The sequence below is a fragment of the Nesoenas mayeri genome, assembly GCF_963082525.1.
Source record: "Nesoenas mayeri genome assembly, chromosome: 2".
In the NCBI taxonomy this organism is placed as follows: domain Eukaryota; kingdom Metazoa; phylum Chordata; class Aves; order Columbiformes; family Columbidae; genus Nesoenas; species Nesoenas mayeri.
The window spans coordinates 47,265,288-47,288,963 of NC_137543.1; the positions used below are offsets into that span (position 1 = coordinate 47,265,288).

General features: G+C 38.0%; 1 protein-coding gene across 1 annotated transcript; it reads left to right on the forward strand.

Annotated features, from left to right (window-relative positions):
- Positions 1-6,585: 6,585 nt before the first annotated feature.
- LOC308037372 (desmocollin-1-like) lies at positions 6,586-23,163 on the forward strand (the record flags this gene model as incomplete). The annotated part of the gene is made up of 13 exons (XM_080339103.1): positions 6,586-6,699; positions 7,917-8,072; positions 8,738-8,882; positions 10,084-10,250; positions 11,497-11,631; positions 12,883-13,068; positions 14,512-14,771; positions 14,970-15,112; positions 16,531-16,746; positions 18,344-18,577; positions 20,544-20,665; positions 21,969-22,205; positions 22,966-23,163. Exons 1-13 carry the CDS (start codon positions 6,655-6,657, stop codon positions 23,161-23,163), a joined length of 2,244 nt encoding a protein of 747 aa, XP_080195229.1. The 5' UTR covers positions 6,586-6,654.
- Between the last annotated feature and the right edge of the window lie 513 nt (positions 23,164-23,676).

A 23,676-nucleotide genomic window follows, 5' to 3' on the forward strand; every position in this document is an offset into this window, starting at 1 on the left:
ATTTCTGGTTTTATTAATCTGAAGTCACTCTGCAATCCACAAGGCGAGGAGCCACAGGTGAGCACATACAGCCTGAAACAAAAGAAAACAAAACCCCTGAAAAGAAATCCGACCGAAAACCCGAAGGTTTCGCTCGCGATAATCACCTGCACCCCTCCAACCGGCCGGGGGCATCTTGCCCTCCCGACCCGGCCGTGGGCTGACACCGTCCCGCGGGGACGGGACCCTCGTGCGCGGTACCTGCGCACTTCGCGCCGCGTTGCGCGCCGCGTTGCGCCCCGCGAAGCGCAGCATATCGGGACGCGCCGGGGCCGGGCAGGCCGGGCGCGGGGTGGGGCTGAGTCTCCGCGGGCGCGCCTCCGCGCAGAGCTGGCGCCGCGGCGGGGCGGGGCGGGGCGGGGCGGGGCGGGGCGGGGAGGGGCAGTGAGGGGAGGGGACGGGCGGTGCCCCGCCGGGAAGGTGGGCGGGCGGGGCAAAGCAGGCGGGGTGTCCCAGCGCCGTGCCCGGGACAGGCATTTCTCAAAAGGAGGAAAAAAAAAAAAAAAAAAAAGTAATTAAAGTCGCCGCTGCTGCGGGCGGTTCCACCCTCCCCACGGGCCGGCTCCTCTGGCTGACGGGAGGGGACAGAGGGAGACGGCCCTGCCGCGGAGACGCGTCACCTCCGGCACCGCCACCGCGCACTCGTTCACTCGCCGCGGCAGCACAGACGGCGGCGGCTCCCCCTGTTCCGCGTACCCCCGCGCACCATGGTCCCCGCAGCCCCCCGCCTCGTCCTTGGCCTTCTGGTGAGTGAGTGAGGGGTGCGGAGCGGTCAGGTGGTGGTGCGCGGCCGCGGCGCTTTTCTTCTGCGCTGTTATTTGCTTTTCCGCGGGTGCGCAGCGCAGAGGAGAAACTCTGGGGGAATTGATCTGCGGCTCTTTATTCCCAATAAGCTTTCGCGAGGGGCGCGCTGGGGTTGCGGGCGCAAGAGCGGCTGGCAGCCCGTGCTCCGCGCAGGGGAGCGCGGTGGCTGCGCGGCCCTGGGGCGCATCTCCGGTTGCCGGAGCCGAGAGAGGTTGTGGGGGGGTGGTGGTTCAGAAAAGGAAGAGCACCAGTTGGTGGTTCGGTCAGCTTTCGGACTGGCGGTCGGGTGGATTTTGGAGTGTGCCGTGAGGTTACGCGGTGGGCACATGCTCTGGTCGTTGCTACTGTTTCTGGTTATTCACAGGAAAAATTAAACAGCAGTTAATTTCATTTAAATTTCCCCCCGACGGCTGTCCCTTTTCCATGGGAAGCATTGTGCGTATGGTGTGGAGCGTCTTAAGCTCCTCTGGAAGAGTTAGCTGTGTCTTAGACAATGTCAGCGATTTCCTTTACCTTCATTTTGCTGTATTTGTACATAATTATTAGCTACAGAAAGGCCATTGTTGGGGAAAGCGGAGGAGTTATTTCTTTTTTTTTTTCGTTTTTAGTGGATGAGTGAAAGTGATTTGTCTTCTGTTTCTTACCCCCTTTCTTCCCTATTGCGTTCACAAAAAGAGGGCCGATGGTTGTTTTAGGCTGACAGAAAAAAACTCGGTAGTGTTGAAGCACTGAATTTATTAATTTTATATTAATTATATATGTACATTTTAATGAAAGTGTTACCATTCCAGACTCTATGCATGCCTGCCTTTGCTAGGATATTAATAATGGAACCTGAAGAAACCCAAGCGAGTTTACTCATACATTTAATTAAACACACACACACATACCAAAAAAAAAAAAGAACTAAAAAAAAAAGAAATTCTCCTGTCAAGTAGGAAAAAACCAAAAACACCCAAACCCAAAAAAACTGCTAAAGTGTCTTCTTTGTATGATGTGAAAGGACATCACAGCTTATTTTTGCCTGGTGTTTCCTTATATCGTTATATGTGCAAATAACCATTTACATTTAACTCCTCAATAGTTCTTCATGCTGACATCAGACTGGCTTGGCATTACTATTTCAAACTTAGAAGTCATTGATTCTTAAAATATCTGAGAACAATGCAATAAGATGGTGTGATTTTAATAACTTAAAATTAATACAATGTCTGTCAGGAGAGAGTGTTTTATTAAGTATCTCTTAATAAGAAAAGTGTCTACTAATATATAAGCAAGGGTGTTTAAATTGTTTTATAGACAACATTTTTTATGTCTCTGTATATATGTAAAAACACCGTGAAGACCTTTTATTCATGTGGTGCAAACACAGCATGTAAATTGCTTTAATACAAGATCAAATTCCACATTTCAACTTAATTTTTTTAGCTGATAATAGTTTTTCTGTAGGTTCCTAACTCCTTGAAGATTTTAAAGTATTTTTGTTTAAATATTTTCTTAATAGGCATCACAAGTATTTTTCAGATTTTCCATTAGCTATTTGCTTTTTTATACCTTTAATCCTACAGGTATGTACAAAATAAAAATTACTTTCTTTTTGCTAGACTTTAATCCTTAAAAAGGTGAATACATTTAATTTCATTTCTCTCTTTCTCTTTTTTAATTGGCTATGTGAGTTTTGGATTACAATTTTAAACATCAGGATAGAAACGAGGCAAAGTCAGGACTAAATTGCTCTGTGCTAAGGAAAGTCTTTGTACCTCCGTATGATACTTTTGATGAAAAGGACTGGTTATCTACTACTCATTTGAATTTTGAGGAGGACCCCATTTTGTAACTGGTTATATGGGAGTGGACTGCTGTGATACACAATGCTTTATTTATGTCATATCTAATTGCCGAAGCTAGATGTAATTAGTTTGTTGAGAATGTACTTTGAACATGTAAAGTGCTATGTAAGTGCAAGTGTCGTCATGTGGTTCTAATAAGACACTTGTCCCTTTAATGTTGAGCATCACCACAGTTCTGCTGAACTGGGTGTTGATGGATTGAACCTTAATATTCAGAGACGGATTTAAATTGGCCAAGAGTTTTGTTGAAGGGAGGGCATGGCAAAGCTGTATTTTATCTTTACACTACTAAAGTAATAGTGTAGGTCAAATCTTTAGTGAAAGGGAAATCCTGCTGTTCGTGTCGGTGCTGCAGTAATTTAGGAAAAAAAACACAAACCATGGACAGATCCAGAGACTGTAGTCAGATCTTGTTCTCAGTTTGGAATTTTACATGCTGTGCTGCCTACTACCTGAATTTTTAGCTGAATTGTGCTTTCTGTGTTGTCTAACTGGCTTGTCTTAAACAAACCAAGGGTAGCTTCAATGAGTGATGATGTTATTCAAAATGCCATGTAATTTTTTTCTTTTTCCTGATTTCTAATTTGTTTTCTAGGTACTGAGTTTGTGCTGTGAAGCTTGCAAGAAAGTAATTTTTCATGTTCCTTCTGAACTAGAGGCTGACACATTAGTTGGCAGAGGTGAGAAACTATGAGATCCCTATGTTAACAATACAACATTGCACCTTTGCTGGAGATGCTGTTAACAGTGAAGGAGACTGGTTTTTTGGTTTTTTTTTTTTTTTTAAATGAATGGATGACTGGACAGCCAGTTAAACAGCTGGATCAGCCTTTTTATGAAGGATACACCCTGCGCTTGTTACGGATTTGAACACTGGCACCGTGCATCCATTTGACTTTTGCGCAAGCAGCAATTGTCAGCTTTCACTATTTATTTTAAAACTAGAACGGCAGAGTTCAACATTTTCAAAATTCGGAGTCTAGGGCTTAGTACTGAAATAAGTGGCTTAATATTCCAAAACACGCCCATAACCCTCAGAGTCATACAAAGAAGTCATTCGGATAATGGAAAATAAAAGAAGAGAAAACCCACACAACCAATCACCCAGAAGCTGAAACATGAAACATGGCTGTGATTTCTCAGCAGTGCTGGGGCACTCAGAACACGCAGGGACAGAAGGAATCGTGCAGACCAGAAAACATCCCACTCCTTTTTTTTTTCAGACCAGTCTTTGAAAGGCGGCTTTTAAGGGTGTGGTGTAGGAGCTGCTACAGGGTTCTGTGCTGCCTGAGACTGAATTTGAGGATTCAGAGCTGCCCTGTATGTGTTCTAGGACAAAGAGGAGTGTATTCCAAATCTGAAATCCTACTCAGTGTTCCTATAGAAGGAACAAATAAAGTGGCTTAGTAGTTCCTGACAATACAAGTGCTCAGAAAATCTAGCTTTAAAAATGAAAATTAATTGACCTTACTATTAAATTTTAAAATGAAAGGTTGCTACAGCTGTTTTAAGTATTTAGCATGTTCTCAGAGATGTTAGCATTTCCCTGTGTAAATAAACTTGATTTATATAAAAACAAAATTCCATGTTATTACAGTGCTATGAAAGAAATTGCAGAACATTGAACTTATTTTTTTTTCAAACATTTAACAAAACCTTTATAGCTTGAATGACATTACTTAAACATTTTTTTGAGAAAGCATGTTATATTTTGCAGTTATGCAAGGTCCATACCTTGACAATAAAATAAGTGAGAATTTTTCTGGTTGTTTTAAGATATTTTTATATTTCTGACTTGTGCATTGTATATGAGAGGCTGTAAAGAAAAAAAAGATCCCACAAAGCTATGGCTAACTGAGCATAATGTTGACTCACATAACCACCAGAAACAAAATCTCCAGTCTGGTATTTTAGGAAATGCAGTGCTGTAATATGCAGCAGTATGAGACACTTTTAAGTGAGGCAATGATATTCTCTTTAATACTAAATTTTCATTGTACAAATTGACAAGAGAGAGTAGTGACTGCTGCAGTGCTACAGAAAGTCTAGGAAACGTCTAATTGAGCAGTTAAAAGAAAGTCTTAACAAGAGGAAAGAAGAAATTGCATGATATTTAAAGTTATCCTTCCCATCAGTTCCTGTGTTCTTGAAAGAGAAGTGAAATTTAGTTTATTGAAAATATCATCTACATATATGGGGTAAAATTCTGAATCTACTCTGGGAATTTTGCCATCAGCTTTCATAAAGCAATCCCCTATCCACTGTGGTAACATGGAAGAAGTACTGAAGAGTTTTGATTTTGGGAACATTACACTGACACCTCTTGTACTCTGCAAGGGTCATTTGTCTAGAGTTTAGGTCCCTGGCCCTCATCTTTTTCAGGGTGTCAGGTCATTCTTGCTTAGTGCTGTGGTCCTATTGCAGATCATTATGCTTACCCTGATTTTACAGAGTGATGAATTACTACCGATGAACCATGTTTAGTGAAGTGTATTTAAGTTTATTTTAGCCACAAGTCATAGCAAATGCAGTAAAAAAACCAAACCAAACCAAACCAAACTTGAGGAGTATGCTGAACTTACCTGGTACTTCTATAAACTGCATAGGTTTCTATCATGTACATATTAAAAACCTGCCAATCGTTTGTTCTAGAGTTAGTCTTTATCTCTCCCATCTGTCTGCCTCATAATTTAAAGGTCTTTGTCCTCCTAAGACTATTAAATCACATAGTACCAGTCACTGCTTTCCTCCTGAGGGCAAAACTTCCAGATGTACTATCTCCATTGGGCATTTGCATTAATTCATCATCTTCACTGATTTTGTGGGGCATGGAGCACAAGGCAAATGTAATAGCTACTGATCCAATAATGAGCATGTCTACAATTTTTTTTGCATTTAAATGTATTAGTTCATCTCTGATACTTCAATTATTTTACTAGTGTAATAATGTCTTGAAAGATATACATGATGCACCTGTGTCCTTTATGAAATGCTTATGAACACCAAAGAGGCAATTCACGTAGACTCTGTAAATTTGAGTGGACAAATGGGTTCTAGAGTCTGTATTTGTGATACTTAAATACGGAAAGAACAAATGTTTGAAGACTCCATGTGTCAGTAAATATAATTTTTACTTAGGGAACATGGTTTTTGATTTGTGAGGGATGTTATTTTTTCGCTGTTTGAGTTATTGTCTGAATGCTTTTTCTTACAGTTGATTTGAAAGAATGCCTTCCGTCTGCAGAGTTCATCAGTTCCACTGATGGGAACTTCAAAATTCTAGAGGATGGTTCTGTGTACACAACATCAACTATATCTTTGTCTGCTGAGAGAAAGAATTTTACCATATTACTTAATGACATTCAAGAACATGTACAAAAGAAAATACATGTTAGCTTGGTGAAAGAAGAAAAAAAGGTGAGCCTCTAATATCAACCATACTTATTTGACATACTGTTTTACAGAGTACAGCTTCATGCTGGGTAGTTGTAGCCGAATTTTGGAATTCAAATAATCAAGCAAAGCACTCTGATGTAGAGTGTATTTTTATTGTTGATTACTCTGTTGCTTAAGTCAGCAGACGACCCTTCTGAAACGGGAACTGATAGCAAGGAACTTAATCAGGTATATCAAGAACCTTAAAAGCCATGTTTGAGAAATCAAAGCAGATTTTATGTGTGGAAATTATAATAAACGAAAAAACTCTTGGAATACTATCAGAGGTATAATCAGAAATGGAGACCTTGGGGAAAAAAAAAGGTCAATGAGAAAACTGGAGCAGAGGGAAAAAAAGATGGTAATGCAGGACAGTAGTTAAACAAAAATATACACAGTTAAGAATATAGCTGGCTATATTCTTACCTGTCTTTTTATCTTCTAGACCCAGACAGAGAGGACCAGGCATGCTAGAGATACAGTTCTCAAGCGAACCAAAAGAAGGTGGGGCCCTATTCCATCCGTTATGATAGAGAACTCACTGGGACCTTTTCCGCTACAAATTCAGCAGGTATATTTTATATGGATCCTAATTTTATGACACAAGGTAGTTTTGTATGTGACTTTTATAATAAGAGAGGAACAAAAGTGAACTCTGGTATTTCCTACTGATGCCATTCCTGCTATTATTCCTCTGTCTTATTCTGTCCTGTTCATTGTATATCTGTGATCTTGTAACTGAAATAACTTGGGGTCATAGTTATTGGGGTGAACTGGAGATGTGAAAGAATTGTAAAAAGGAGAGTGACATACTATCAGAAGAGAGCTCTTTGGCCTGCAAATCAGTGGTGTGTAATAGAAAACAAACAAACAAAACAAACAACCCCATATGAAGCCTTGCCTAGAAAAAGCTTTTATAGACACAGAGTGGGGGCAACCTTACCCACACATCTACATCCTTTCTGGAGCTCGAGGTATATTCCTCTACCACTGAAGACTGAATGTGGCCTATATTATTAGGAAAAGTACTTACTGTAAGAAAACAAGTAGGCATGAAAGAGAAAAGCAAGAACTAAAGTTATCATAGATCCATCTAGCCCTCTCTAGATTAGAGAGTGGCTGGTAGCAGATGTGTAGAGACAAGTGTAATAACAGTCTGTGCAGAGCAATCATTCTTCTACTAATCTTACCTTCCTCATTTCTAGCATTCAGTAGGTAAAGCAAGTATTTGGGGAGGAGAGTGTTTATAAATAGGTAACTGCTGATGTTACCTCCTTGGTGTTTGTAATGAGGTAGAGAGAGGGTATCTGAATTGGCTTATCTCTGGACTGTAGTCTAGGTGGTCTCTTTCTCTCTGCTTTGCTTTTTCTTCTCCAGTTGCAAACCAAATTCTCAATGAGTGAACTAAAACCAAAATCTCTTGAACAGGGACAGAAATAATAAGCCATCTGTATCTGAATGTGCCTTGTATGTGCAGCATCCTAGAGAAAATAGATTTCAAAATAATTTTTTATGCACACCGTTATTTTTTAATTGTTCCATAGTCCTAAACACTTCTGAGTTTGGATTAACTACCCCTTCTCATGCAAACACATTATAAAGGATGACAGTTACATGGCAAGCTCTTCTCTTATCCTGTGAAGTTTAAGCTGCTAAAGAAGTAGATGAAGTTTGAGGTTTGTTTTTTGAAGAATTTCTGCTTGTGCAAGATATAATCATGAAAAATTCAAAAATGTATTAGAATTATGCTGCTGTTTTTTCTTGAGCTTAAAAATGTGTTCCTTATAGGTCCAGTCAGACACAGCCCAGAACTACACCATTTATTATTCTGCAAGTGGACCGGGAATTGATCAAGATCCAAAGGGTTTGTTTTACATAGAAAGAGAAACTGGAAATATCTTTGCTACTCGTGCAGTAGACCGTGAACAATATCCAAGCTTTCAGGTACAGGCCTAAATTATGTAAATATAATTAGATCTTTTTATTTCTGTCATGCATGTATTTGAAAGCTGGATTACAGGCGAAACCAGGAGCAGACAAGATCTGGAATCAGCTTTTAGGCTGTTCAGCTTTGGTATTTTGTTAATAAGGTACACTGCTCTCTCTACTGGCTGAGAAGTGTAAGAAGACAGTTAGTAGAAACAGATTCTAAATAGTTAGGTAATTTGCAATACCTGTTACTACATTTTATTACGTTATGTTGGAATGGGTAAATAGTTTTGCTGTTGTTCTTGATTTTCTTTTAAATAGCAATATTTACATCTGGATTTTTGGTAAGGCTGAGATTGTCTCCTAGACACCTGGAAAAATGCATTCAAGAGACTTGGTAAAAGTGTTTGACAGAATTAGGGGGAAAAAAAAAGTGATTCAAATACCTGTAGTGTGAGGAATAGAAAGGGGAAAGACTGGGAAGCTTTTTAAGGTTTTGTGTTGCCGTCCTCATAAGACACCAGTCACTTCTCCTTCCATGTGTCTGAAGAGCCTGGTTTTGAGAAGAGCATACTTAGCATGCTGTATTTATTTTTATTGATTCCTCTATTGAACTAAAAGTGTAATAATACTTTGTGTTGCTTAAGCGTGAAGCAAATTACTTAATTTATGTTTTACAGATCATTTGCTTTGCAACCACTCCTGATGGTTATTCACCAGAGGTACCACTTGTGCATACAATCAGGATAGAGGATGATAATGATAATGCTCCGTATTTTACACAAGACCTTTTTGAGTTTTCTGTCCCAGAAAATTCCAAACCTGGTAAGGCTTGTGAACTCAGTTACATACCAGTATGACTAGGCATAAGCTTGCCTTTTAATAAATTTCAGTAGGATTTCCTAATGAGTGTTTGTTTACAGCAAAGGCTGGATTTGCAAAGAGCAGCTGAAGATTTCTTAATGATTAGAAATTTCAAAATACCATCTCAATCATAGTGAAAAGTATTGTGTAAAAAAGTTTTTAAAATTTGAGATGATTTAGTGTTCCTAAAAATGTGGAAGAGCTTCAGAACATTATTCTTATAGCTTTATCCAAAATCACCTGTTTCCATAAAATGTTTTCATTGAGAGAATGGCGGTTTCTAACAAATTAGATTCCTAAACAACTAAATCAGTGGTTTTCTAAGGTATAAAAAGCCTTTGATTAAGCTTACAGTGTTTAAGCTGATAAACTAAGGGTAGGATTTTTCCTGGGGTGGCAGGGAGAAGGTCTTCTTTTTCGGCGCATACCTGTAAAAGGCAGGGGTTTGAGCATTACTGCCTTCACGTATCTGTGTAAGAGAAGACTAAAGCAGGGAGAAGGATGGACCCCAGAGAATAAGGAATGCCAAAGCCCTGGTTTGCCCTTCCTCACTCATCTCCTAGGCTAGGAGCATCACCGTGGGTAAAATCTCGCTTGATTCACAAAAAAAGGAAGCAAAACATCTTCCCCTTTGCCCCAAAACACCAGTTGCATTTCTTTCTCTGAGCTGTTCTACTTCTTACTGGGTGAGCTGCTGATTTAGAGTGAAGTTTCAAAACCACTTGGGCTATAGGGATGAAGGACAGCAGTGGTTCCTGAGAGGTGGTACTGCACCTCAAACTGTGTCAGAAGGTGCCGAAACTCCACCTCATCCCCCCCAGCAACTCCTCTTCAGCTGTGTTTGGGATGCTCAATTAGAAGTCACTGTCAAAACCACTGAAATCTAAACTTTTAGTATTTCTTTTGGTTATACTTTGTCACAGCTGCAATAATTACAGCTTTGTCTAAGAGGGAGAAATAATAGCCAGAGGATTAAAACAGACAATTTTACACTGCTACTGATCATTTTTCACTACTATTTACTGTTATCAATATTATGTTAATTTGGAGCTAAATGATTGAATAGCTATTTTCATGTATCTAAAGTAGAAATGCCCATTCAAGTAATGTTTGATTATTTACATTTTTTCTGGAACTAAAAGTTGCTGTATTGTGTTCACAGGTATAATTGTTGGAAAAGTGACTGCAGAGGACAAAGATGAGCCTTATACTCTGCATACTGCTTTGAAATACCGCATTGTGTCACAAAATCCACCAGTACCCCCAGTGTTTTCTTTACATGGTGACACAGGTGTCATTTCTGTAGCATCACCGCAGCTGGATAGAGAGGTGATCTTTCCTGAAGCATCTTTACCTGTCATCTAGGGCACATAGCCTCTTAACTCTGAATTGCTGGCATGGAAATCACCAGATAAATAATTTCTGGTTTTATTTCCCTAAGGAGCTTCTGAAGCTTTGCAATGTCCTGTAATTGGTCCAAAGAGTTTCTGCATAGATTACCATATTCTAGCTAATCTTGGCAGGGGCCCTCCATCTGCTCTCCTATTTGACCTATGGGTCAAAAATCCTACAGATTTTTATTCTTTGTCTGTTCATGAATCCCATGAGCCACCTAATCAAGTTCCATTTGAGGTGCTTCTTGCTTCCTTACAGGAAATATGAGCCAACTTTTCTGGAAGTAGTCTGTCATCCTGTACTCAACAGAAATATCTCTGATATCTGAAACCTAAACAGCAGTATAACATTTCCTAAAATTAAAGCACAAACCATTATTCTTATCAGTGACTATGAGCATCTCCATGACTACTAAGGAAACAGTAACTACTGAGGGAAGAAAAGCTTCAAAAAGGAGTCCACTACCTATCTTTTAAAGACAAATTTACCAAGCTGAACAGAACATTTATATCCTTCACCTGAGAAATGTAATGCTACTTCCAGGCATCCAGAATGGGAGTTACTGTCTTGATTTACAAACTCCCTCATTTTGTGTCCATTTCCCCTATCCCTGGATTGTTTAGGTATTAATAAGGCTAAAAAAGCCTTCTGATGTTGTGAATCAAGTCAGGGATTTAAGTGGGCTGCTTATCAGTGATTGCCTTGAAACTGATAAGGGCAGTGACTCCTGTGCCAGACCCTGGGGAATGGCAGCTACTGCCTTGTCACCTATAGTCCTGACAAAGGCAGATGGCAGCACTGTTTTTGACCATCCTCACTGAAATAAGAGACACGCACTGTCACGCAAAATATGTGTTTTCCAAAACTTCAAGTATTGGAAAATAAAGCTGACATTGTGAGAAGCTTTATTTGATGCAGGACATGGTGTACACATTTACTAACAGATGCTGAATTCGGTGTTGCTTAGCTGCTGAAAAATATTTTGCTTGTTTTCCTTTTGGAACTATAGGGGAAAAGGCCCCAAAGCTAGTTGACACATTTTGTAGGGAAGTGTTGAATTTAGAGCAGAGTTGGGGGAATGGGAATAAAATATTTAGTTCTACTCTTGTGTGTAACTATGTGGTTAAAAAAAAAAACCTGAGTATGTCAAACTTCTGTATGGTTTTATTAATCTTTTCAGGTGGAATCTGGATACCTTTTGTTAATAGAAGCAAGAGATATGGCAGGTCAGCCTTTTGGTTTGTGCACTACAGGAACAGTTACCATTAGAATTGAAGATACAAATGACAACGCACCGTCCTTTAGACAGACACAAGTAAGTCTTCATAAGTTAAATGTCTGTAAAAAGGTAAAAAACAAAAAAAGATGACTATTTTTAACCTCTTTCTGATTTCTTCATGGGCAGTCTCTCAAATATGAAGCCTGAGACAGTTAATACAAAAATAGACATTTGAGAATGCTCTGTTGCTTGTGCTATTTGGTAATGAGAGCTGTTGGTATATTAGATATTTTGAGTCATTTGCCTTGGGTCCATTGGGAGAGAGCTGACATGACTCACTCATTCACCTCTGCTGCAATGCATAGTCCTAGAAATCCCATAGTATAACCATTTTCAGGGAAGGGACACTCCTACGCATTGTCATGATCTTGTTACCATTCACCAGCTTTTGGCTACTATGTATTGCAAAATAAAGTGTTAGTGTCAGTGAGTAGATGCAAGGATTTTCACTGAGATTTTCAGTGCTTTTCCAGCTTTTTTTTCTTCTACAGAAGTATTATTTAAACCACTTCTGGTTCACCAATAACTCAGCTTTAAGGTTATGCTTGTTGCAGCCATCTGAATTATTCAGGGCAGAGTATGTCTCAATAAGCATATATAGAGCTCAAATACTACAGGAGATTTTGTAATATGAAATTTATGAAAGATAATTCATTATCCATGAGGAATACATGTACCTTATCCTTTCCACTCACTACTGTAGAATATTGTTGGTAATATTAATTCAGATTCAGTCTTATCTGTGCTTATCGAGATTGTACAGAATAGCACAGCTCTTTAAAAATATTAAAGAATAAGAAAAATCCTTTCATCCTTTGCCATCTTCATAGACATGTATTTCACTCTTTTTGGCTTTTCTTCAAATTCTTGTGTGTCTTTATTTATTTATTTATTTGTTTAAGTTACCTCAATACCTTTTCTAATGCTCAGCTTGATCATATTGTATGTGAATTAGCATCTATAGCTGATTTAACTGGGGGAAACTATGCTAATTTACCTTTCCTGGAAGAAGAATTCCAGACTTAATTAAATCGGTGATAGTTTGAGTGTACAAAGGAGCTGAGATTCCAACTGTGCTGAGAGGAAAGGTTTACTTTTTCACTTAAGATGTGAGGGAGGAGTGGGGAAAATATGATAATGCGTGAAAACAAAATAAATGGTTACAGTAGCTTGGTAGATTGACTCTTTGGATTTAAATAGTCGTATTTAAATACAGTGTTCTTCAGTCCGGCATCATGGAACAGTATTCTCTGATTTAAATTTATTGGTTTTTTTGCACACTCCAAGTATGAGGTACGAGTGGAGGAAAACAGAGTGAATGTAGAAATATTGAGAATCCCTGTTGTTGATCTCGATGAACCTCGTTCGGCTGCCTCAGGAGCAGTGTTTGAAATTATAAGAGGAAATGACGATCGTTCCTTTGAAATTACAACAGATAGAAACACAAATGAAGGAGTACTGTGTGTTGTTAAGGTAAGTAGAAATAGAACTGCTAGAGGAAAATTTGTTTGTCTTCAGGTGTTGCTTTTAAAACCAATAATCTAGAAGCCTATCTCTTTTTTTCAAAGAATATCTGTGACTATCATGCGAATCATGCTTTCTTCCTGATCTGAACTCTCTTCTAGAGCAGATTGCATAATGCCAATGAGGCTCATGTGATACATAACCTACAAAACTCGTATTCCAGACTACTCTTCAGTTTTGTGTGTACAGAATTCAAGGAATTCCCTTTGGTTTGTCATTCCAGAAGAACTTGAAGCTTTTGAAGTTGTTCAGAGTTAGGGATGTAACTGAGGAATGCGTCATGGCTGGCTTTTTAACAGAAACAGGAGTGTGTCACAGCGGGGGGAAGGGTGAGCACCTCCTCCAGTCTTGTTCTCTTCAGGAGTTGATTTAACTTACTGACTCAGCATAAAACTCTCCAGGTTTTATTTTGCAGGGTAGTGACTTCAGGTTTGCTTGTCTGAGGTGTGGGGGAATCCACATACACATGTGAGTTTCTGTTAGATTAGTTACTTGTTATATGCCATACTTTACAGATGTGAGGTAAAAAGACCACTGTAGCTCTACTTCAGCATGTCCTTTTGCCTCTTCATGCCTCTTTTTCATTATCTATTAAAACTGCAATAACAGGTACCTTCTAAGGAGCAGAGAAGATTAATATTAAAATTTGAAGATGTAAATTGTAAGGGTAGATGTGCCAGTCCATTTTTTTGTTTTGTTTTTGTTTGTTTGTTTTTTTTTTGTTGCTGGTAATCATTAGAGTTTTTTGTAAAGCTGTGTCCCTGGTATAGTAACCCAGTTGAAATTTCTAATATTTAGTATTATGCTGTAGTAGGCTAGAGAGTATTATGACTTTAGGATATAAATAGCTCTTTTAAAGGCATATGACAATGTTGGAGAAGGTTTCAAAAGACTAAGTGATAGATAGTCACCAGCACCACAAGTTCAGATGTGTTTGCCATAGGTGAAGTCTTACTAGGAAGTAAATGTAGGTGCTAGTGGGAAGTGTGATTGACTTGTGCTGAAAAGAAAATAGTTGTAACAAAAAATAATGGCCAACTAGGTACAGACAGAGAAAATCCCCCACTACATGTAATTCTTATCTCAGTTCTATTAATAATTGACTGTCAGAGTATTCACGTAAAATTTTACAGTGTTGCTGCTTACTTTATTAGGGTTAGTTCCTCAGGTTCTTTTTTTTACTTAGAACTTAACGTGATTTTTGTTTTTGTTTTCTTTTTTTTAATTATGCCCCTTTCTTGTGTCTCTACCTGGATGTTCTAGAAGGATAGTTGACTTCTTTTGTAAATAAATGTGGTACAGTTGTATCTATTTAATAATTGAGCAGTGAAAACAATACCAATTTTGGTATTAGTTTGAAGAAAAAAACCCAACACCCCACCTCTGTTACAGGGACTGGACTATGAAACTGCCAAGCAAAGGGTCCTGGTGATTGCAGTCAACAATGAGGCACCTTACATGCTGGCACCACATTCACAACAAGTTTCCCAGAGCACCAGCTCCGTTACTGTGCATGTCATGGATGTGGATGAGGGGCCGGTGTTTAAACCCTGTCTCTTACGCATAGACGTTAAAGAATGTGAAGACATTGGGACAAGTATTGGGAGATACGTAGCAGAAGATCCAGAGACAGGAAATAGTGAAGGCATATGGTATGAAACAACACTATCTGCTAGTTTTTTTGGAGTGGAGCATGGATGGGATGTGGGAAGAGGGAAATAGTTGTTGATTATATATATATGTGTGTGTGCACATGTGAGTGTATATGAATACATGTATCTATATATGTACATGTATGTATGTATACATGTTTATTTGATATCTTTAAACAAACAAATTATTCTTGACAGCTACCGGATAGCACCTGGCCAATGTAATTGGATCAGCATAGATGAAAAATCTGGTGAAGTCAGAACCGTTAGAGTCTTGGACCGAGATGTAGCAGAAATGAGGCAAGGTCAATGCAATATCACAGTCCTCGCAATAGACAGAAGTGAGTACTAAATGTTGTCAGTGTTCTTTGTGATCTATAACAAGATGTTTATGAGCAAGTTTTGTGTGGGCACAGGTATACTGTTTTAGACCATAGGCCTACATAGTCCATTGTCTTGTCTTTGGAATAGCTCTGTCAAATGCTGAGGGAATTTTATACAGCAGGGAAAGCATTTAAGAAATCGAGGCTCTTATTCTGAGTCATCCAGGTTCTGTGACTGGTCACACTATATGCTGCTCAGGTGACAAGCTCTTACAAATTGCTCTGATTGTTAAGGAAGGGTTGTACACTCAGATTCTCATTCTGAAACAGTTTTTTGTTCTGATTTAATGTGAACGATCATCTATTATTTTTGATTAATTTGGGTATATGTATTTATTGTAGGAAAATACATAGTTTTGCCTCAACAACATGTGGCTAAGAAGATTTAATATGCCTTTCACTTCCCAAATACTAAATTTAGCAAATGGATTAACAAAGAAAAATGTCAGGCTTATAGATTACACTTTTAATTCCAAAATATGTCTTACATTAAAAAGGAAAAATGGTCTGTTTTTATAAATCCAATGGCAGGATTTAGTTTGAGCCCTTATGTGCTTAAATACCAATGGGAGTGAAGAGCAGACCTTTGGAAGCTGGTTTACAGCTAAAAATTCTGACTCCATCCAAATCTCGCATATTAAAATTAAATGTAAATAAAATGAATTTAAATTGTTTATCACTTAGTAAACATGATATGTTCATTTGCAGTCAGGTATCTCTAGAGAAATTTGAAAATTAGACTTGATGTAATTTCATTGGAATGCATATACAAGCATTTCCCATGCCTTTATTGGAAAAAATGTAATTAAGAGGGAGAGCTCATTCAATTCTTGCATGTAGACTTCGGTGACATAGTATGTGTCACTACTGAATCATGCTACTGCATGGCGACTCAGAGGGAAGAGGACAGAAAGAAGCCCACTGTTTCTGAAAGTGTTTGTGTTCCCAAGGGAAAGCATAATTTATTTTCTGCTTCCAGAAGTGGAAAGGCTGGAGACCTTCTGCTTTTGACTCTCATTTTGGCTTAGCATCCTTTGCCCCTGATTTATGGGCTCTTTCTTCTCTTATCCTCCTGTTAGAACAGTATCTGTCTCTACACAGATACACATGCTCAACAAAATACAATGTCTGCACATGCAGAATATGGAGCTCTGGGAGCTGTTGATGCATTCCACAGCCAGCCAAGCAAAGAGAAGCAGCCAAGAGAGACTGCAGGAAGTCCTTCTCTCTTTTTGGCTAAATCAGTAGCTGCTTTCCAACTTACTTCTAAACTTGGATACTACAGTTGATGATATTTCATTGTGAAAGTTTGGACTATAAATAAATATGTGAATGTTAAAAGTAAGTGCTAAAAGGAGTTATTTTTTGTCGCATAGATGGCAAAACAGGCACTGGAACAATTCAGGTTGTCATCCAGCCTGGGAACAAGAATTACCCACGAATCTTGAAAACTGACTATATAATGTGCAGGGACAGAAAACCCATCTGCCTTACTGCACAGGATGGTGACGCATCTCCTTACAGCACCCCCTTCGTATATCGCATAACTGACCGTAACTTGGCTTCCTCGTGGAAGATAACTCGACACAATGGTATGTTGACTTCCTCCTCCTCACTTGACTGTTGGTTGCCAGAGGAGGCTTTGCCACCTCTGCCCTGGGTGGGCTGTAAGGATAAATTAGATGAAAGTATGTTGGGAATCAGTGTAGTTAGTGGGACTTACAAGGTAGCCTTGATGATCTCTAGTGGTTCCTCAGTTTCATTTCCCACACAGGAGATAAGAGTATGCCAGGAATAAAGGGCAACAGTGAAAGTATTCTTTACCTTGACCATCCTGGGTTTGAAACAATTTGCAGAAGATAAGAAGGTGGCACTGTTGGCATCACAAAGACAAGGAGAAGGATATGATATTCTGCCTTTTAAAGCCTGAACAAGAATCTGTCCTAGCATCATTGGGTCAGCAATCAGCTGCTGTCTGAAATTATGGTATAAAAAGATTAGCTGGAAAACAAGAACTGGTGTAATACATTGCATCAAACCCTCTGGAAAAGGAAGTATACACTCATAATTCATAAGAGTGAAATTGGTAATACTCCAAAGAAAAATACAACTTTTCTTAGGCTGATATGGTCAAGGACTGGAAACTGAAACTTAAAATTGATTTGAAGCTGACTAAAAATATCCTGATGTTTTGTATTTTTTTTTTTTTTCTTAGTACTGCAATCAGCCAGCACGTTTTTGGTAAAGCTGAGCTGGGTGAAAGAAAACTTTACTATTTCCCTTAATATATGTTTACGTTAACTTTTATAATTTTGGTAGAAGTAGATAAACTATTTATTACAATAGGAATAATTGTTTCATGAAGGTTCCTATATAAAAAGTTACAGCTGATGGTGGTTTCCTGGTGGGTGCCAGATGATAGCAATAAGAACAGCAAGTGCATTTGATACTGTGTTGTCATGAATTAGCCTGAAAAGAATCTGATTCCGAAGTGTTCCATCAAACGTTCACCAATGAAAGGCAGAAGACAGCAGTCTGAGAGCAAAGACATCTGAGAGTTTTAAGGTTTATATTGGGCGAATTGAAAAAACATTTTAGATGGCACATGCAGTTTCATATACCTCATCATGAAGCAACCATTATGTACATCAGTGTCTATCTTGTACATATTTTCACCCTTTAATGGCCACTAATCATTGCCACTAAGCAGGGCAGCTAACTAAATGAATTTTACTTCCTACTGGATATAGATGTTCTCAGTGACTATAGCAATTTATAGCTCTTTCACTCGTTAGATCTATTAAGTTTATGATTAATTATTCCAATCACACTGCTAGAAGTCCTTTTAGTACATGTCAGTTCAGCTGATGGTTCTTTACTAGTAAGCCCAAATAGTGTAATTTCATACAATGAACCGAATCAACTTCAGAGTTTCACATCACATGTTGTCAGAAGTATGTATAAGGTTTGCTTTTTCAGTTCTAACATTTAAAAAGTGCGGATAGTATAAATCCTTCCTAGATGTAGTTTTTTGTCAACACACTTAAGCTAGCTTTAAACTAGCTAATGTGGATCTGGTAGCAGTATAGCTGTGAAAGAAGGGAAGATGGTGATTACAGTTGCATTTGTGACAGCAGAGTTTCAGGTATTGTTAACACTAGATCTGGTTTTGTCTTCCTTTTTTTACAGATAATTCTGTGTATCTTTCACCAAAGGGTGACATTCCATTTGGAGTATATGATATTCCTGTAAGTGTGACTGATAATGGAGGAAAGGTAGGAGAGACCCATGTAAAAGTTAACTACTGCGATTGCATGACTCCAACTGAATGCAATGGTAGTACCCGACAGCTTAGTGAAGGAAGCGTTACTCTTGGTATATGGGCCATCCTTGCAATGATCTTAGGATCACTGTTGCTGCTGTGTAAGTAGACTTGTTTTTTAACATAAAATGCAAACCACTTAATTTTAAAATTGAGAGGACCTGATTAAAACTTGATTCAAATGTTTCTTTTTTATTCAAGCAGTTGCGTAGCCCTCATGTATCTGCTCTGTTTGTATCAGTGTCACAGGCTTCTCGCTCTCATCTTGTCTTGTAGTTACTGTGTGTGGATTTTTGTTTATTCTTTTAAGTATCTTTTATGTGAGATGTTCTGTGTGTTCATGTTAGCAAGGCCAAAAAAACCTGCATTCAGCACTTGAACGGAAAGAAGATAGGATTTGTAGTGCTTATCAGATCTCATCTTGAGGTGAGGATAGCAAAAGTTTTTTGTGAGGTTAGTGCTGGTTTTAGGATGCACGTTTTTGTTTGTGGGAATGCTGACATCAGTTTCCTAGAGCTTTTTGTGGCCTTTCTTATGTCATGGGTTAAAACATGGACTGAGACACAGGATTTCACAAGGGATTTTATAAGAGCCAGCATGATGTTGAAGGACAGGTTGGAGACTTCCACAACAAACCGAAGCCTTGAATACATGTTGTATTACTGGAGTTGCCCAAAGACTAAACAGATTCTTAGCAGCTTAATATTGCTGTTAACCAGTGAGGTGGTAACAATGATATGAAATAGCAAAGTCAGATCATTTTTTTTTTACCAGAATCAGACATAGTCTGACTAATTACCAGAGGTTATACTACAGCAATAAATCCTTCAGAGTTTGTTTTTGTTTTTCTTTTTTTTTCTTTCTTTTCAATTTTATCTGGAATGATCAACCTATCTTGCCCCTGTTCAGTCTCAGCTAACTGTTCTTATTCAGGCAGATAGAACACTGAGACCTGCACATGTTCTGAAGATTAGATAGAGCCATGTTTTATCTAAGCAGCACAGGTACCTAAGTTTGTGATACAGCCTGGAGGTGGAACATTCAGATGTGGGGACTGTATGAAATGTCAGCTACCTTTTTGTCACTGCGTCTTTGAGTGCACCCCTTCCAGATAGAGCCACTATTTTATTGTGGCTAGGTTTTACTGTGTGTATCCTCTGCTCAATGCTGTCATGGATGTCTTCTTCCCATCTGCCAGTGACCTGCTGGAACCACTGATGCAGATCTGGCTGATAGCTGCAGAAGCTAAATAAATTTGAAAGTGGCTCTTGGCCAATTTCCACAGAAGTCTATATGTTCAGAGATCAGATTGCTCGGTGGGCAGTTAGGCAGAACTCTTCTGTTCCTCCTGGGCTTCTTTATTTTTAAGCTGTCAACTTGAAAAGAGAAGGAAAGAGTGGTTCTCTGAATGAAATGTTTAGTCCTTTGTTTAGGAGAGGTATTAGTTGCTCATGATTCTTTTATACAAAGTCATTTCTGGCTGAGTCTCCATGACAACATGAAGTAGTATTGTAGGAGGAATAAGCTGAATACAAGGAATTAAATAAGATTGTGCTGTAACATAATGCTTGAAATCCTCCAGGGTTCTGCTGACCTTTTCTGGGAAACAGAAGTTTCTGGTATTGGGACCTTTAGCTTGCATATTAGTTCCTTATGATATAATTTGATGTCTGCATATTCATAGATGAAAAATGTCTTATGCTTACAACAATGTTGTACATAAGACATGATTTTTCATGTGGATTTGGTCTAATCTTTTTTTTTTACTGTGAAATTTTGCAGTCACAGTGTTTTCATAAAGGATGCTTGCATTTCTTTCAGGGAAACCAAGATGAATTTTAGAAGAATGAATTAGTTCAACAGTTTAGTGAAAACTCCGAATACTGTTTGAAAAAAATGTACATATGTACAGTTTGAGTATGGGCATTTTTGGAAAAAAAAAAATTTTTTAAACCATATTTGATGCTTGGGCGTTTAAAAAAGCTAATACAACAAGAGTAGTTATCTAACATAAGTAGATACCATTATGAGGTAATAGTATCTTCCTCACTGATTTCCTTTCCATAGTAATCCTGATCACAATTTGTGGCTGCTGTGGCACTGGTGTAATGCACAGGCATGTGACTGATGATTGTGCCAATCACAATTTAATAATTTCGAATACAGAAGCTCCAGGAGAAGAAGTGATGGTAAGTCACCTATTTACTTCAATATAGAAGCATATAATTAAGATATCCATACCATTTTAGTCTGAAAACAGGACCCCCTGCAAGTAAGTGATTTAGTAAAGGGAATAAGCAATAAATGCAGGTATTATTGGATATGCTTTCTATTTAACAAGAATTTGAAAATTGGTATTTTTGGCACAGTTGGTAGTACCATATATATTTAAACATATCCTGTAGTTATTAGCCCAGCTGCTTATAGTTTTTCCAGACTTCAACTGTTTGGTTGGAACTTTCAGATGTCTATTTTAGTCATGTCAGTCATTTTCAACAATGAGATCAGATGGAAATTTACTATTTTGTCCATGTTGAATGTATATTTATAGAAAAATGTTATTGCTTTTCCTTGGAGAAGGATTTTTAAATTTAGCAGATAGCTGTTGTAAAATCAGGTGCAATTTCTGCCCTTCCCCTGAAAAAAGACCCCAAATACAGTTGATTTTTTTGAGCCAGTGGAAAAAATATAATTGATTAGTCCATGTTTGTGAAATATGTAATTGCTTTTGGCATCTAAACTTTAAGATTCAGTCTACCATGATCATATTCTAGCCTGGGACTGCATTTATACACAAAGACTAAGCTCTTCAGACTCTTCCCCTTCTCCTCTACCCTCCACCCTCTGACTTTGCCTTCTGCAAGAAAAGGAGATTAGTTTATAGCCCATTGAGTTTACTTCACCTTGAAAACCAAGAAATCCTAATGGTGACAAGTGTTAAATTTCTTGTTGTCTATGAATCGTAATGCAGTGCTGTTAAAAACTGATAATGTAGTTTTTCATTTGTGATCCCATACTAGTTTTTCCATATTTCACGCGGTAAGCAGACTTAATGTGTGAAGAAACAGAATGAAACTGATGCATATGACTATATACCACACCTAATGGGTTACAGGTTGTTGACTTTGAAAACCAAATGTTATTTTTACATGACAATTTAAGAAACTAGTATATGGATTATAGTACAGCTTTCATTGGGATAAAGATTCAGTTTTTGTATCTCATATCATATGTAAAGGCAGATTTTCCTCCCCCACTTGTCATAGTATCCTTTCCAAAGACCACTTATTGATCTTTTTACACTAATTACTAAGGACAGCTTTTTGTTCAAGATATCACAGTGCAAAGCTGGAGGCTTTCTAGTTTTCAGTCTCGACATTTCCTGATTGCTGTTTCATCTTTTGAATTAAAAAAAAAATGGGTGGGGGGTGGGGGGGATGGAGAGAAACAAAGAAAAGTAATGGTATCCCCACTTTTTCTTTTTCTTTTTAGGATCATAATATAATTCCTCTACAAACTACAACTGATCAAGGAGGATATGGAATAAAAACAGGAGATCAGCAAACATTTGAATCAGTAAAAGGAAGAGGGCATACCTTGGAATCGGTCAAAGGAGGCGGACATCAGACTCTGGGATCAGTTAAAGAAGGAGGAGGACAGACTATGATGGATACGTGTAGATACTCCTACTCAGAATGGCATAATTTCACACATCCTCGTTTAGGTGAAGTAAGTATTCTGAAACTTTTTTTTTTTTTGAGTGTAGGTTGTGGTCAGTATATACAGACTTTTGAAGGAAGACAAGTGTTTGTGCTAGAAAGGTGGCTTTCTGGTTTTGGTTTTGTTTATCCTCTCCTTTGCTCCCCTGCATCCCCTTTGGAATATTGCCCTTTCAAAAAGTCACACTTCTCATATTTAGACATCAGTGTAAATCACTTTTCTTGGCTTAAACTATAGACAGTATGCTATTTTTCATGTAGAATATTTACTTCTTTAGAATAATTACTCAAGCTTTTTTGATATTTTTTCTGAGAATGTCTGTTTGCTTTTATCCTAACTGCTTGCTTTGTACTAATTTAAACCTGATACTTAGCAATGGTGCGGGAGAGAATGCACAGCATTAGAAATGTAGTTGCTCCATGCTTTGGAGATCAAAAACTCTCACTAGTTGCCTGACTAGGTATGTGTAAATCAGACTTTTAATACTGAGTGAATTTTAGTTGCTTGACAGGTTATTTAAACAGGCTCTTCCTCTTTTATTGTTACCTACATGGTTAATAGAAATGATTTTTTTATTAAATACTTATATTTTGTAGTCTTAATGATATAGACCAATCATGTGCATTTTTTGTATGTAGGAATCCATTAGAGGACACACTCTGATTAAAAATTAATCAATGAAAGGTAAATCAAAAGAAATTATTTTTATGCAATATGCTTAGGATAATCAATTTAAGAAAATAATACGGTGTGTTCTGTTCCTATGCAGAAGGTGCACCTATGCAGACAGGATGAAGAACAGAAGCATTCTGAAGATTATCTTCTTTCGTATCACTATGAAGGAAAAGGATCCTTGGCTGGCTCTGTAGGCTGCTGCAGTGATCAGCATGAAGAAGAGGCACTTGACTTCTTAGATCAGCTGGAACCCAAGTTTAGGACATTAGCAGAAACATGCGTAAAAAGATAAATGTGCCTTTCACAGTGCTGAAAAAAAGACCTGTAAATAAGTGGCTGTCATACTTTTGAGATATTAGGTATTTTGGAATAGAGGGAGAGAGAAGTTTATCAAAAATAGTATAGGCTGATGAGAGTGTAACTAATTCTTACTTAAAATTTACAACTATTTTTTTATCTCTGCTAGACACATTCCATCAAAAATAAGGGATTCAAAATGATTTTTCTTTAGACTATGTTAATTTAGTGAAGCTAGTTTCTACTTAGATTACCTTTCCTATTCTTTGTGATTACTCAAAATGCAAAACTTGGTGTTGCCCTTTTAATTAAGTATTCAGCTTCAAAATTTTGTTGTATTTGGCTTTGGAGAAGGAAAGCTTTTTAACTCACTGTTTCTTTGTTTTCTTTCAATGCTGTAGAAATAAACCAAAAAACATTACTGGTGGATATCAAATACCTTGTTAATTTTTAACTTAAATGAATTGAAATACAAAACACTTCTTCATTTTTCACATTAAAAATACTG